At 42.1% G+C, this 15,548-nt stretch overlaps 1 protein-coding gene across 14 annotated transcripts in view; it reads left to right on the forward strand.

The window, feature by feature from the left end:
- Positions 1–15,548, forward strand: part of SRGAP2 (SLIT-ROBO Rho GTPase activating protein 2) — a 298,674-nt gene that overhangs the window by 125,799 nt on the left and 157,327 nt on the right. For 13 of the 14 annotated variants that reach the window (XR_007513824.1, XR_007513823.1, XM_049858115.1 and 10 more), the window contains exon 4: positions 14,644–14,806. The exons of the other annotated variant lie outside the window; for it this stretch is intronic. Coding sequence is in view for 11 of the 13 variants with exons in the window: in XM_049858115.1 (XP_049714072.1) it covers positions 14,644–14,806 (163 nt within the window). In the remaining 2 variants the exon portion in view is untranslated. The remainder of the gene's footprint in view (positions 1–14,643; positions 14,807–15,548) is intronic. 14 annotated transcript variants of the gene reach the window in all.

Here is a 15,548-nt window from a genome sequence, read left to right on the forward strand (position 1 = left end):
TTTTGATGCTCATCTTGTCCCAGATTTGGCCAGTGGAGCTGCTGCAGCCTGGCTCCTTTGTCCTGTTGACATGTCCCCATTGAGTACTTTCTTACTTCCTGGCTCAACAAGATGTTCCAGGCTCGTCTTGTACTCCCCTTGCTTCGGCTCCGGAGCCAGCTATTTCTTCAAAGAGCCCTGGTTCCTTTAGTGGAAAGTGCTATTTAGAAACCACACATATACTCATTGTTACTGGAGTATCATCGTTTCTAGTTTCTCTCAGCAGACAGACCTAGAAAGTACAAGGATGTATATACACACATATATGTCCACATACCTCTCTACCTATTTCTCTATCTATACGTTGTTGTGCGCTGTCGAGTTGATTCTGACTCATAGTGACCCTATAGGACAAAGTAGAACTGCCCCATAGGGTTTCCCGGGCTGTAATCTTTTCGGGAAGAGATGGCTAGCTCCCTCGGAGTGGCTGGTGGGTTCCAACCTCCGACTTTCAGTTAGCAGCTGAGTGCTTAACCATTGCTCCACCAGGGCTCCTGTCTATGTTGTTGTTGTCTGCCATCGAGTCAATTCCGCCTCATACCTATCTGTATTAAAGATATGAGTTCACACTGGTATCTGCAATTCCAATTCCCATGTGTTAATCTATTTTCTCTCCTTTCCGTATTTGTAACTCTGTTTTCTGAACAGTGAGAAACCTACTTCTCTTTATCTATAATATATTTAATTGCTTAGTCCTAGAATGTACAGAAAGTACTTTGAGAATTGGTGACCCGTACCTCTGAAAAAGAAGACTACTAACTACAGTTTAGTATTGGTTTAGAGTTCTTTTGTTTACAGCATTGAGGATGAACATACAGTGTTCAAAAACATTAGTTGGCTAGTGTTATGGATTGAATTGTGTCCCCCAAAACATGTGTTGTAAATCCTAGCCTCTGCAAGTGGTTATAATCCCATTTGTGAATAAAAAAAAAAAAAAAAAATTTTTTTTTTTGAATAGGTTGTGTTTGTTATGTTAATGAGGCAGGATTAGGGTATATTTTCAGTCAGTCTCTTTTGAGATATAAAAGAAATTAAGCAAGAAACAGAGTTAAGCAGATATTGGGGAAGAGAGATGCCAAGCCACATGAAAATCACCCAGGAACAGAAGCTCGGAGACAAGGACCTTCTTCCAGAGATGAAAGATAAAGCCTTCCCTTAGACCCAGCACCCTAAATTCAGACTTCTAGCTTCCTAACCTGTGAGAAAATAAATTTGGTAAAGCCACCCATTTGTTATAGTAGCGCTAGATGACTAAAACAGCTATTTCTTTTCTTCCCCATTTCCCAGACCTTCAAGGTGATTTTTCGTTTGAAATACAATTCAGTGTATTTATTTTTGTTTGTATTCACTTATTTTCACCTCCAGAATGGGGTCTTGATTGACGTTTCTCACTGCCAAGACTTTTCTCTTGACCTAGCGCTTGAGCAGTCTCAGGAGATGTGAGAGACCTGCTTCTCCGTAGATTAAGTCAGGGCTTTAGCAGAAGTTAGCGTGATGCGGCAGTAGTACAGACAAAGAGCAAACATTGATGACCATTCATGGACATTCTCCCTATTCCTGTACCTTCCTTGACTCTGGGTAAGTCACTTTATGGATTGGGGGGCTTGTCAATTTCTCCTGAGACTACCTCTCTCACATTCTTCCTGCTATTCTCCACGATCACCCGTTGCATTCAAGGAACCAAGAACCAAGTTTTCATCTCGGCTCAGGGCTATGATGGTGTGGACTGTTTACTAGCAACTCATGCACAATGGTTTATATGGGACCTTTGGATGAAACTGATATGGTCTCTCAGAGGTAAAGCCCTAGGGCACTGCTCAGTGTCACCCAAACATGGAGAATATTAGGTCCCGTTGCTGGACTGTTTGCTGGTTCTCTGTCCTGACATCCCTGTTACTTCTCCTCCTTGACTTTCTTCACTCAGATGCGTTGGCCTCTCTAATAGCTCTTTTGCTTCAAGTCTGGCCTGGCTATTTTCTTCTGTCTGTCTGGAGATAGCTTCCATATTCCCCTTCCTCTCCCCTACTTAACCCTCTTCCTCCATCTCCCGTACTTTTTTTACATTTTGCCTTCTCCCAGACACATATAATATGGTCAGTGCTGCTGATTCCAGCTGTTCTGAATCTTGCCTGCAGCTTAGGTTTGAAAACAGATGGGACCAAACCATCCTAGATGCTGTGCCAATTTCCATCATATGAAAACAAATTACTAAAAAGCTTTAGAAAATTGTAGAATGACTTTGAGGTTTGACCATTCTCCCGTCTTCTTGATGGTCCTTTCTCTCCCACTCTTCCATCCCCCTTGACTCCTTCCTACCACATTATACCCTGCCGCTTTTCTGTCTCTTCTTTGTGTTCTTCATTTAGCAAAGGCTGGTTTCTGAAACCTTGTCCCCCATTTTCACCCTCTGCATGTGGAGATGGGAGTGGGTTGTTAATTAAACTAGGGTTGTTGCTGTTTTTCTAATTGTCTATGCCCTTTCTGAGCCTCCCATCAAGACCTAGGGAATTTCTGTCCTTTTGATCATACAGAGAAGGTGAGGCTGGGGCCTCTATGTGAAAAGTCAAAGAAGTCACCAACTCCAGAATGAAATAGGTATTCTTCTATTAACTTTATCGATGAGGTTACAACAAGGTACGGGTCCCAGTGTCTACTCTTACATGCTGTATATGTGGAAAATGTTCCTTGGGAAGCAGTGACATTGTCCCTACGCCATCCATTTCAAAATCCTCATTCCTGGAATATGCCAAAAGCTTTCTCTGATGTTCTGTAGAACATCATTTTACTTCAGCATTTCTAGTCACCTCGAATACAAGAAGAAGAGAATCCACAGGGTGGGGACCCTTTTCACAGGCATGTCACACAGACACTGGAGACCCCTACAGAGCATCAGGAGAAAGCTGTTGGCATAGTTCAGTGATTATAAGGTTTCCACTCTGACCAGAGTACTTGACATCGTAGGAACTATTCTCTAGAGAAGTCCTTGGGGGGATGGCCTTCCTGAAGTCCAGGGAGCCCTGGACTTGGATGCAAATTATGGTGTGTATGTGTGCACATCTTTCTTCCATTTTTCCCTTCCTCCTTCCTTCCTTCCTTCCTTCCTTCATCCCTTCCTTTCTTTCCTCTCTTCAAAGAGAGTACAGATTTTTCCTTAGATTCTCAAAAGGGTCTAGGGCATATAAGCACTCCCCAAAATTTAGGAACATTGCTCCACAGCAGTGACTTTTAAGCCTTTTGATCATGAATCACTATATTTTTTATACCGCAAGGTGGAATACATGCACACACACAATTTTTAATAAATGAGAACAAAACCACAAAACAATACATGTCTTTGCTCTATGTGATGTTTTCTGGTATTTTCTACCCTGTTCTATGTTATTCTGTTCCACTGTTTTGTTTTTCTTTTTTTTTTTGAGAAATGCTGGCTGGTGATCTACTAAATTGTTATTTTTGACGCCATTAATAGGTTGTATATGACAACCCTGGTGCCGTAGTGGTTAAGAGCTACAGCTGCTAACCAAAAGGTCAGCAATTCAGGTCCACCAGGCGCTCCTTGGAAACCGTATGGGGCAGTTCTACTCTGTCCTATAGGGTTGCTATAAGTCAGAATCTACTCCATGGCAGTGGGTTTGGTTTTTTTTAATAGGTTACATCCCCCAGTTTGAAAAACACTGCTTTAAGAGCATTGGTTCTTAAATTTTTAGTGCGCATTAAATTACCTGGGATGCTTATTTAAAATGCAGATTCTTATATATCACTCCACCCCTAGCAAATCCATATTGTGGCAGAATAGCACAGGAATTCACTTTTTAAACCAGCGCTCCAGGTGACTCTGACATTGGGTGATGTGGGGTTCTAAAGACCCACACTTAGAGAAACTGTTCTCAGTAGCCTGGCTGCTTGAGGCTTCAGAGCACACACTTGCTTGGAGCTGGTAGAGATAGGAGATACTAGTGGCTATCATCACAGAGCTCCGGTGGCGCAATGGGCAAGAGCTTGGCTGCTAACCAAAATGTCAGCAGTTTGAATCCACCAGGCACTCCTTGGAAACCTTATGGGGAAGCTCTGCTGTGTCCTATAGGGTCACTATGAGTTGGAATTGGCTAGACAGCAAGTTTATCATCTGAATCCAGACAGAGTCTTCTCATCACAGAATGGCCGTAATCACCCATACTCACTCTTGGATCTTGATAGTCCTTGCAGTAGTCCTCTTTTTCTGTTGTTTGTTATGGCCCTTGTGAAGGCGGAGAAGGGGTTAACCAAGGCCGCAGAATAGAGAGTAAAGGAACTGAAGGGGTCATTTTACAGAGTGGCCAGGGTGTGGCTCAGCCTTTCAGTAGGTGCCCAGAGCCAGTCCCAAATTAGAATGGGGTAGGATTCAAAACTGCTTTTCCTAATCACTTGCCTTTCATGTGCGACCACATGCAGTGTGTCAACATGCTTTCTGGCGCCATTAGGCACCAGCAGTTTTGCTCCCTCAGGGTTCACGGACCCTTGGTATTTCTGTTATGTGTTATCTTAGAATAGCTCCTGCTCTGGGGGTTTGGGCAGCTGAGCAGTGTCCATTAACTCTTTAAGCACCAGGGCTTTGTAAATGCTGAGGGCTTTTTGGTTAAATATAGCAACAACCACAATGAAATAAGTAAGTGATTGGTAGTCAGAAGACCTGAGTTCTTGCCTTGCTCTGTCACTGTCTGTGACCTCAGGCTCCCTGATCTTCAGTTTTGTCACTTAGAAAATGACAGGTTTGGTCTAGACTCTAGACCAACTTGCAAGTCCATTCTAGCTCTGAAATTCCATGATTCTATTTTTTGTACCCGTTGGCTTTTCTCTTTGCACTTTAAAAGTCTCCCCTTTTAAAGCCTCCACTAGGCTTGGGGTTTTAGTTATCTGGTGCTGCCATAACAGAAATACCACAAGTGGATTGCTTTAACAAATTTATTCTCTTACGGTCTAGGAGGCTAGAAATCCGAATTCAGGGTGCCAGCTCCAAGGGAAGGCTTTTTCTCTCTATCAGCTCCGAGGGACGGTCCTTGTCTTCAGTCTTCTCTGGTCGAGGAGCATCTCAGTGCAGGGACCCTGGGTCCAAAGGATGTACTCTGCTCCCGGCCCTGCTTTCTTGGTGGTATGAGGTCCCCATGTCTCTCTGTTGGCTTCTCTCTTTTATATCTCAAAAGAGATTGATTTAAGACACAACCTAATCTTGTAGATTGAGTCCCGCCTCATCAACATAACTGCCGATAATCCCACGTCATTAACATCATAAAGAGACCTGCCTCATCAACATAACTGCTGATAATCCCGGGTCACTAACATCATAGAGGTAGGATTTACAACACCTAGGAAAATCACATCAGATGACAAAATGGTGGACAATCACACAATACTGGGAATCATGGCCTAGCCAAGTTCACACATATTTTGGGGGGATACAATTTAACCCATGACAGTTGAGCATAGGACATTCACTGAGTTTTACAATTTCAGAGTACTGGATAAGTTAATAGTAGCAACGTGTATTACTATTGAGTGTACTGATGAAGTAGGAAATTTATAAAAACAAGGTCATTGCAAAATTGAGTAAGGTCTGGGAATTTAGGGGCGGGTTTGTCTTTTCAGGCATAACTCTAGCCACTTTGTTTTGTAGGTGTGAATACATTTTGTGAATTGTCGAATAATAATAATTATAACAATAATAACAAATGATGGCAATACTGATTTATGCTTGAAGGTATTTTAGTGTTTATGAAGTTTTTTTATGATCATCACCTTGTTTCGCTTGATCCTTGCAGCAGCCCTGTGAGGTAGGCAGTGCAGATCTGCTGTCCCCATTTATTTTTCTAAGCAAATGAAGAAATGTTGAGGCATCCAGAGTGCTCCCATGACGTAAGGTTGCCTGGCTACTAAGTGGCAGAGCTGACACTAAACTCTGGGTCTTAAGGGCATAGTTCAGAATGCTTTCCATGAAGTACCACCATGCTAGGATGTATACCCAGACATCTTACACACCTTTAGAAGTCAATAATTTCACCTGCTAACCTGTGGTTTTTAACCTGTGGTTAGTGGGTTAACCTGGAAATTGACCAGTCCATCTCATATACCATCCAACCCTTTAAAATTTTGCCAGTGAAGTGTTGACATGCTTAATAATTCACCATAGAGCACACAAGGCAATGGGTGTATAAATTTGACCCCTCAGCAGGCACCCAGAGAGCAAGCACAATAAGATACATGCTAGAGCAGTTGATTGGGCAACACTGATGGAGGCTGAAGACATGACCTGTTCATCAAATGAATCATAATCTTACTGTGTGCACTTATGGAATTCCTGTGGCTGTGACATCTGTCTTACTCAGTACTGATTAAGTACCCACCCAATCTTGGTGATATGTTTTCATTGAATATTCTAAAATATACCTTGCCCTCAAGAGACTCCCTTCCCATAAAGGCAGGATAAATACCAAAATAACACATGAGAACAGATAATGATGCGTGCAGCTGATCCACTGACTATTTAGACTTCATTCCGTCTAGCTCTGTTGTTTCCCAGAATCAAGATATACTACTTTTTTCTTCCTTCCACATTGTTATCTTGAGCCATGTAAGGGAACTGATTGTCTCAGGAACAGGTATTTGAAAGGGGGAGGTCTGAATTTTATGGATAAACCCTTTCTTCCCAAGTGGGTTGTTGGTACTTGGTATACTTAGGCACCATTTGCCAGCCAGGAAGAGTTGCTGACTGTGGCTCGTAGCTTCTCCACTGTGCCTAGTGCCAGGGAGGTGCCCACTCCTAAGATGGTGGTTACTGTTTTGAAAATAGGCATGTAGATTTCTGAGTGACGCGTTCCAGTTTGACACAGACATGCATTTATTTCTCCAGGATGAACGACCAGGGTGAGCCAGACTGTCTGTCTCAGTCACCTTCCAAGTTTCATTCGTTTTAAAATCTGCTACCACATCTGTGCGTGTATTTTCCCTCTGTATGTTTGTCATGTGCTATAATTGCTTATGGGACTTCTGCTGACATCTTAATTAATGAGAGAAGAAAAACTGAAGATATAATTGTAGAGTTGTTCACAGGTTATTCTACGGAATATGTGGATCCAACTGTCGACTTAATGTAGATGGCTATGAATTCTTTTTAAAGAGAAACATATATAACTTACGTTCTCGGTCACTGGCCATACCTTTGTTATGTCTTTTGCTTTTGCTATGGTATTTTAATTTTAATTGAGTGAATTAAAACAGACCAGGCCATTTGATGTGACCCCAGCTTCTTTTGGGGGGCTTCCAGGGAAAAACTTAATACATAAGTGAATTTCTAGGCCTCTAATTCTATGTTTTTTTTTTTTTTTTAATTCTATGGATCGTATTGGGGTGGAATGCAGAGTCCTTATTCTCCAGTGTATAGATTGTACCCAGAGAATACAAGGAGAGTTTAGTAGTCTCTTTGTTTATTCCTCCCTATAGTTCTAAGAATGCTAGTCCCAAGGCATGGGGTATAAATGAAAGAAAAAAGCCAGGTCTGAAGAATTAGCTGTAGAAAGGACTGGTGAGCAAGCAGATTTGATAAGATAGACAAGTTGGGGTTTCACAGTGGGTTCATCCAAGCTAGTGTACGCACAGGCAGCAAAGAGGTGTGGGTTGCTCCTGGATGGACAGTCTAGAAGCAGGAATGCCATGTCTTGGTTCCAGGAAGTGTGTAGACGTGGGAGAAACAAGTCAGAAATAAGGATGTTCATCATTTTATCCCTAGTGCCTAGAACAGTTCCTGGCATACTAGGTGCTCAATCAGTATTGAATGACTAAATGAAATAAGAAGACAAGTAGAGATCAGGGGCTCAGAGAAGGAGCCTGGATAATAACAGGTCAGAAATCCAGGCAAGAAGTCTAGATGGCAGGGATCCAAATCTTGAGTAGACCCCATGTCTGGGCTCACATGGTCTGCAGAGCATTCTCTGGAGTGATGCAGAGAAGCATCTCCTCTCCTGAACCTTGAGCACAGGGTAAAAGAAAAAACTAAACCCAGTGCCATCAAGTTGATTACAACTCATAGTGACCCTGTAGGACAGAGTGGAACTGCCCCATAGAGTTTCCAAGGAGCGCCTGGTGGATTTGAACAGCCGACCCTTTGGTTAGCAGCCATAGCACTTAACCACAGTGCCACCAGGGTGGGATGGTATTAACTGAAGGCAAAGTCTCCCGCCCCGACATAAATTGATGGAGAAAAATCCAGTTAGAATCTACAATGGCTCAGACCTGGGGACTCTTCCCGGTTCTCTGACCTAACTCAGATGAACCTTAGCCCAGTAAATACTCAAGAAATAATTATTAAGCATGTAATAGTTGTCAGACACCATGCTAGTCCAGTTCTCGACTTCAAAGAAGATTCCTAAGGCCCCAGCGGTTGGACGGCCATGCTCCCAAGGGTGTGGCTGGCCTCCTCAGATCTCATCCAGAACCACAAGAATTTCATTCCATACGGCTCCTCCTCAACCTGATTACAGGGGACAATTTAGACGGTTTTGAGGAAGGTGGGTACACCACTGCTTGAATCCTTTCTAACCATCCTGCTGGGCTACTGAGGACGATTTGCGGTACTAAGTTGTCCCTGAAATCTGGAAAGTGCTTTTCTTTACACACAGAATACATATTTTTGCCTTTGTCTGACCGTTTTCTTTTTCCGTCTCTGAACTCTCCTACTCTGATCTCATTGCTGGCAAAACTGAAGCTGGGCTCTGAAGTGTGCCTGCCCGGCTGCCCACCTGCCTGCCTGTCTTGCAAAAGGTGCCCCTAGGCTGCCACTCTACTACGGGTCACACAACCAGCAGCCACCATTACAGGCAGAATCTTTTTCAAATCATTTCCCACATTGGTGATTCTTTCCCCCTCCTTTAACACCTTCCCCTAGCAAATCCAATCCATCCTCTGGCTTATCTGGGTCAGCAAGGGTCTGATTTTATGTATGGCACTGTCAGACCATAAATCCCTGCAATTTTGCCTCTCTCCAGCCTGTCTGCTTCTGCCAGCATCAGCATAATAGAGAAAATAAGCCAGAAAGGCTAATAACACTCATCTGAATAAAATAATCTCTTTGGCTGCCTCAGTTCATTTCATTTTAATCAGGATTCCAGGAGAGAGTTTAGGTTTAAAAAACCAGCCTTGTTGCTCATTCCCTGTCCAACCATCACTGAACAAGTCCTTTTATCTTTCAAGTACCTTCATTTTTTTGTCCTCCTCATGGGTGGGTGCTCAGTGACATATACTGAGTGTTATGTTTTTGCTCATTTGGAGGTTTTGTGTACCGTCATATATATGTTTAATTTTTAAAGTGACAAACGGTATTCTTCTTCCATGTGTTGATATTTGCCATGCCTGTGCACAGACTCACAAGTTTGATGGGAATTCTGAGAAAGTGGGGCTCTGTGGAAGTTGCTGAAGCATCTAGGGTTTGGGCAGTCTGGGCTCCCTCTGGATTTCTTCCTGTCAGTCTCAGCACACAGTTCCCTGTGCAGAACGCAGGACTTATCATTCCACCTTGTCCCTGAGGGAAAGGACAATGGAAGATTAAATTCCGCTCTCCCGTTGGAATCTCCCTGGCTTCCTCCCTGAGACTTACAGCTGTTTTGTTAATTGCCTGTTGCTGCTGTCTTATCCCAACCATTGTTTATCCAGGGCTGTGGATTTCAGCAGGCTGAGTTCTTGGCCCTGGCCCAGGGCTGGTTAAGGACCTTGTTGGAAATTGATGGAAGCTGAGTCCTAGTGTGTTTGGAAATAAAAATAATAATATTTCCTCACATTTGTATAAGGCTTTATTGCTAACATAATTCTTTTGCACCTGATGTTTCATTTGGTCCACACAACAGCCCTGTGAGGTGGGCAGATCAGAAACTGCAGGTGCAAAGGGGAACACACCTCAATACAGCAATGCAGAAGTTCAAGCCATTCCAGTAATGCCAGACTTGTGCCATGAGGTCCAGCTGCATAACCATGAACATGTTGTTAGGTGCTGTTGAGTCAGTTCTGCGCCATAGCGTTTTCATGGCTGTGACTTTTCAGAAGCAGATCACGTGGCCTGTCTTGTGCGACACCTCTGGGTGGCATTGAACCACCAACCTCTCAGCTAGTAGTTGCGTGCTTAGCTGTTTGTGCTACGCAGCGATTATTAGTTCTATAGCACCTTAGACCAGGAGAGCTTCCAGAATTTTATAACCATACCCCGTGCTTTAAAGATCTTTAGAGGCTAGTTGTGCACTGACAGGGAAGATATTCGTTCTATAGATGAGGCAACTGAGACCAGACAGGGGGGATGTGGAAAAAAGGATGTGTGACAAAGAGGCCTATTTGGACTTTTATAGAGTAGGTTCTTCACCCTAGATATTTTAGAGAAATCCCTCTGAGCATTTCTTGCTAAGTTTGAACATCCATAAATCGTCTAAGTTGAGGAGAAAAACTAGGCTAATGTATTCCAAGCTAAGGATTCAGCTTCGCAGGTTTATCTCTTTCAGTGCGTTTATGACAATAATCTCTTCGGCAGTTGCACAGCCAGCTTGTGAATTTCTGGGTCTCCTTTCTTTTGACTCCAGAGTCATTCCCTCTCGAGTACAGTATTCTGTTTTCTTGATTTTCTTCCTGAAAAAAATTTTTAAGTAAGAAAAATACTTCTGGATATTTTGTCTGCTTTTCAGGGATTAATGTTTGAGGAGGTTTGCAGCTGTTGGGCACATTCCTAAGGGATGCAGGCCCTTTTCTTTAAATGCCCGGGTATTACACAACCTGAGGCTCTGGGGGCAGGGAAGGCAAAGAGACTGTACAAACAAATGATAGATGGAAAAGGTATAACGACGAATTTCAATCTCTTAACCAAACGGAGTTTCCTTGGCTCCAGCAGCCCCAAATAAAATAAGGCTGTGCAGTTGCTGGAGCAGGAAACCACTCTAGCAGAACCTTCATGTGCTCCCTGTGATACCACGTCTCGTTGACTTGCTTATTTTCCAGGCTGAAGTGTGTTTCATCTTTGGAGCTTGTTTCTAAACCAGTCTTTGTGCGTGTTGGCTGGGAAAATTGTCTGTACAGTAGATTTGTGTTTCCCTCCTCACACATTCCCTCCACTTCTCCTGTCTCACCACTATCCAAAAATAAATAAATGAATTCATTAAAAGACCTCAGTTGAAAGGAGGACTGTGTCTGAGATAGTATACAAACTCAAAGAACCAGGAATATTGTATGAAACACTGCAGTCATAATAAAAGAGACTGGGACATCCCTAGAAGAAACACACCACAAGGTCTAATACTGTTGTTGCTGTTTTTTAAGCCACAGACTCCTTTTTTTAAAATAAAAATCTTGCATAGAATTCCAATATATGAAACAGATCAAAGCAGTGTTTTATTGGTATAAGTCTACCTTGAAAGTAGAAACTGAAGAAGAGTACTTATTATAGAGTCAATCAGTGAGAACAATGATGCTGTGTTTATGAATTAAAAATACTGAAATTGGGATTATGACTAAGGGTTGCAGTTTTAGATGAGTTTCAACATCGAAATTGTTTCTGGTTTTGGTTTAGGTTGCCCAAAATCAATTCTGATTCACACAGATGAGCTGTTGTGATCTTGAGATAGCCTTAAAGTAAGTTGATTTAGACACTTAAAAAGGAAAAATAGAATAAAGTTGAATCATTAACATTACCTAGCAGCTATTCCCATTCTCCTTCATCAGTATTAGTTGGCTGAGCCCCAAAATGTATAATAAGCATGGCAATAATTGATAATCAAATAGTATGTTGATTCTCACTGCATGACTATGGTCCGCCATTAACCCAGCACACGACCCTGAGCCTTTGTGGCATATAATTGAACTTGGCCTCTGTCTGTCAAATCATATGCTTGCTTGTAGAGTTTACCCGAGGAGGCACGTAGGCTTGAATTAAAAAATAGGCCCGTTTAAAGCTACATTCATTCTAACCAGTAGCACATTTTCTAGACATTCCAGTACATGCGGTGATAGCAGGATATTCTTTATTCCAAGGCTTGCATATGACTAAGCTCACCCAGCAGCCCGTGATAACATTGCGGTGGTCTCTGACGCAGGGAGGTTGGGTCCTGGGTCCCTTGCTCATTTTGCATGAATGTTACTAGTGCAAACGGACGTGTTACAGTTAAGTGTTAGGCATTTTATTTTAAAAGATTCCCGCTTCCACCGTTCTTTTTATTAGCCCGGTTTAATTTACTCATCCTTTCTTCTGAGCGTCCCCCAGGGAGATATACGCTCTGCATCCTTTTCCGTGGTGTTGATTGGTATCGCCTCCCACTGCCACTTGTGATCTGTGGGGTACATTTGTGAGCTAGCTTACCCTTTGTTCGTAACTATATTAAAACTCTCTTTGGTCTGCTGTAGTCCTTCTTTGTCTCCTGCACTAGACTGTGACATCGGCACTTTTGTAACCACTAAGGCACCTAGTACTGTATCTTGTTATTTGAGCTACTTAATAAACATTTGTGGAATAGAGCTGTGATAATGTTTTTATTTTGTAAAACGCTATGTGAAAAGAACCCACCAGCCCTATGTTCCAACCAGTAGAGACCCATGTGCACCCAAGATAATAAATGTATTAAAACCAATTGTAAATCTAAGATCTTGAGAGATCTGCCTTTTTAAAAAGCGGGTGTAGTTGCCCAGTGTCTTCCATGCTTACTGAGGATGTAGATATCTTGCCAAGGGAGACCAACACCCAATAAAAATGTAAATTGGATTATTTAGGATTTTGTAACCAAAACTGATTTGAAATCAGTTTGAAGGTTTTCTAGCAAATGGAAATATCAAATGTCATTGAACGTATGTGCTCAAATCTGTCACCATTTTGAATTTAGGATTGTTTCCTGTTCACCTCTTTTTAGATCCTAGCATTTTGAAAGGAGCGAGCTAATTACATGTATCTCTCCCTCCCAGCTAGTGTATCGTCACATCTTTTACTTTTCACAGAAAGGTAGCTGATCATGATTTTACCACAGCGGCACGTAATAAGCACACAACTGTTAGCTGTGTAGGCCACAGGAGCGCAGTGCCCAGAGGGGAGAACAGGTACAGAACAGCTGAAATTTGGATTTTAATATTCATTGTTTGGAAGCAGCTTCTTGGTGCTGGTTGGACAGATTTTTGATTTGCTGGTCTGGTGTGTTCTGAAGCCAGAATAGGTGTGGTGTGATTATTTGTTCATAGTTACCTTACTGAAGAATTGGAAAAGCCCTTCTAAGTTGCATTCCGTGGTCTACAAATCACAGGTGGCTGGCAGCCTCCAGTCCTGAAGGAGGGCATTGCTGACTCAAGAACCAAGCCCCTCTCACCTCACTTTCTTGCATTAAGAGACGGACTGAAAGGAAGGAAGAAGTGAAAGGAAACAAACAAAGTGACACTGTAAACAACACTTTTCTTTGCAATTACTGGCTTGGTTTTGAATTCCAGCATTGCCACTTTGTAGCTGTGTGACAGCTAAAAAGGTGTTTAACCATTCTTAGTCCTATTTTCTTTATCTGTAAACTGTGGTTAATAATATCTACCATAGCGATTGTTGTGAGTTTAAAGTAAACAACACATATAAAGGGCCAAGCCCAGTGCCAAGTATTCAAAAAAAAAAAAAAAGGCCTTGATAAATAGTACAAATAACCCCTATTTTCTGTTTCCCTCCATAAAGAAATCCAAATTCTAAGGGCAAACTTTCCACTGCTTAAATTAGTGCTGTGAACTGAATAGGAATCAGCGATTCTTTTGGATTACAATGTTTTCATCAGAAGTGAGTGTCTATGTTTGGCGCTTTATTGCTTCACTCAAGCTGTAGAAGTTGTAGGAATAAGTGCATTCAGATCTGGTTTGTGCTCTTTGTTGTGAAATCAAAACCTCCTTAGGTGTCTTCTATGGAATTGAATAGTTTTCAGTAATTTTTTCATGGCAGATGCCTCCGAAGTTGTCTTCTTCAGTCTTCTGGTAGTCGTTAGTTGCCATTGAGTTGGCTTGATAAATTTGTGAGGGTGTAGTCTCCAGTGCTCTAGTGATGTTGACTCTGGAGACAGACCAAATGACTTGGTGGGTAAGGTTATTGACTCTGGAGTCAGACAGCCTAGACCAGCTCTAGTTGGACAACAAAGAACTGTGGTTCTAGTCTCTGACCGTCTTACTAACTCTGGGCAAGTGACAACCTCCCTGAGCTTCAATTTTCTAATGAGTAGAATGGGGATAATGGTGGTTCTTTTCTTACAACAGAGTGGTGGAGCTTAGAGGAGAGAATGCATATGACGCATTCAGCAAGTTCCTAGAACATGGGAGATGCTCAAAAGATACTCTTGCTTCTCCTCCTTCTTCTTCTGCTCTTCCCCTCTCTCCCCTCCCCTCCTCTTTTTTTTTTTTTTTTCCTCATTCTTATTTTCCCCCTTTTTCTCTAATGAGTTTTCAGAGGAGGAGAAAACTGCAGATGCTGGCTTCAGGCAAGATACCCTTATTTCTGCTTTGGCTTTGATTGCTGTGACTTTGTGACATGGACTGTGGTCATAGATGTTGGCCCTGGATACTTATGAACATTGTTTTTTTTTCCTTGTCATTTCTTTGCAGGAAGGATCAGAATGTTCTCTCTCCAGTGAACTGTTGGAACCTCCTCTTAAACCAGGTGAAGCGGGAGAGCCGAGACCACACCACCCTGAGTGACATCTACCTGAATAATATCATTCCTCGATTTGTCCAAGTCAGTGAGGACTCGGGAAGACTCTTTAAAAAGGTATATAGCTATTCCTAGTCACAGAGCTTCTTCAGTGGAGCAATGAAACAGACGTATAAATAAGAGAAAGACTATTTTATTCATTCATTTGAAAGACTTTCAGTCTGATCATCCCTTACCGTATACCCATGGAGAAAAATAACTGAATTGGCATTCATTTCTTCCTTTGTGAGCTGAGTTAATAGAAGCCCTGGGAAAGGGACTGTTTGTGAGGAACAACCTCAGCTCTGGCTGCATAATTCATAATCTGCACATATTAATAATGATTGTGGTTTGGTGAGTTTCGGTCAAATGATATGGGAAGCTATTGAGATTTAGGGGCTTTCGCTGTTATTTCATGTTTTCTTCCAGTTCGTTTAGCAAATTCATGCATGTTTTTGATTCACTCTTCTTTCCAGGTTCTCATCTTGGCCAGGGTGGACTGAGAAATTTGATTATTCTTATCATGATATAAATTTTATTTTTGGGTCCCTGAGTGCTTTCTGGGGTTCAGTTGTTTATCACAATTCTTGGGTGAAGGTTGAGTAATTTAACTAAAGGAAAAACTAAAAAATTATCATAATCTTAAGGAATTTCTGCCAAATCCACCTTACCTGTCAGTGGTGGAACCAGCCTCTTAGAGACCCAGGAACCCATTTTCTAAGCTCTCTGACCTTGAACTCTTGGTGGGGTCATTTATTCTTGAGGTTTGGTAACAAATGGTGGCAAAAGTTCCCAACCATTGTACATGATATATTATGTT

The sequence above is a fragment of the Elephas maximus genome, chromosome 18 (genome assembly GCF_024166365.1).
Source record: "Elephas maximus indicus isolate mEleMax1 chromosome 18, mEleMax1 primary haplotype, whole genome shotgun sequence".
Taxonomy (NCBI): domain Eukaryota; kingdom Metazoa; phylum Chordata; class Mammalia; order Proboscidea; family Elephantidae; genus Elephas; species Elephas maximus.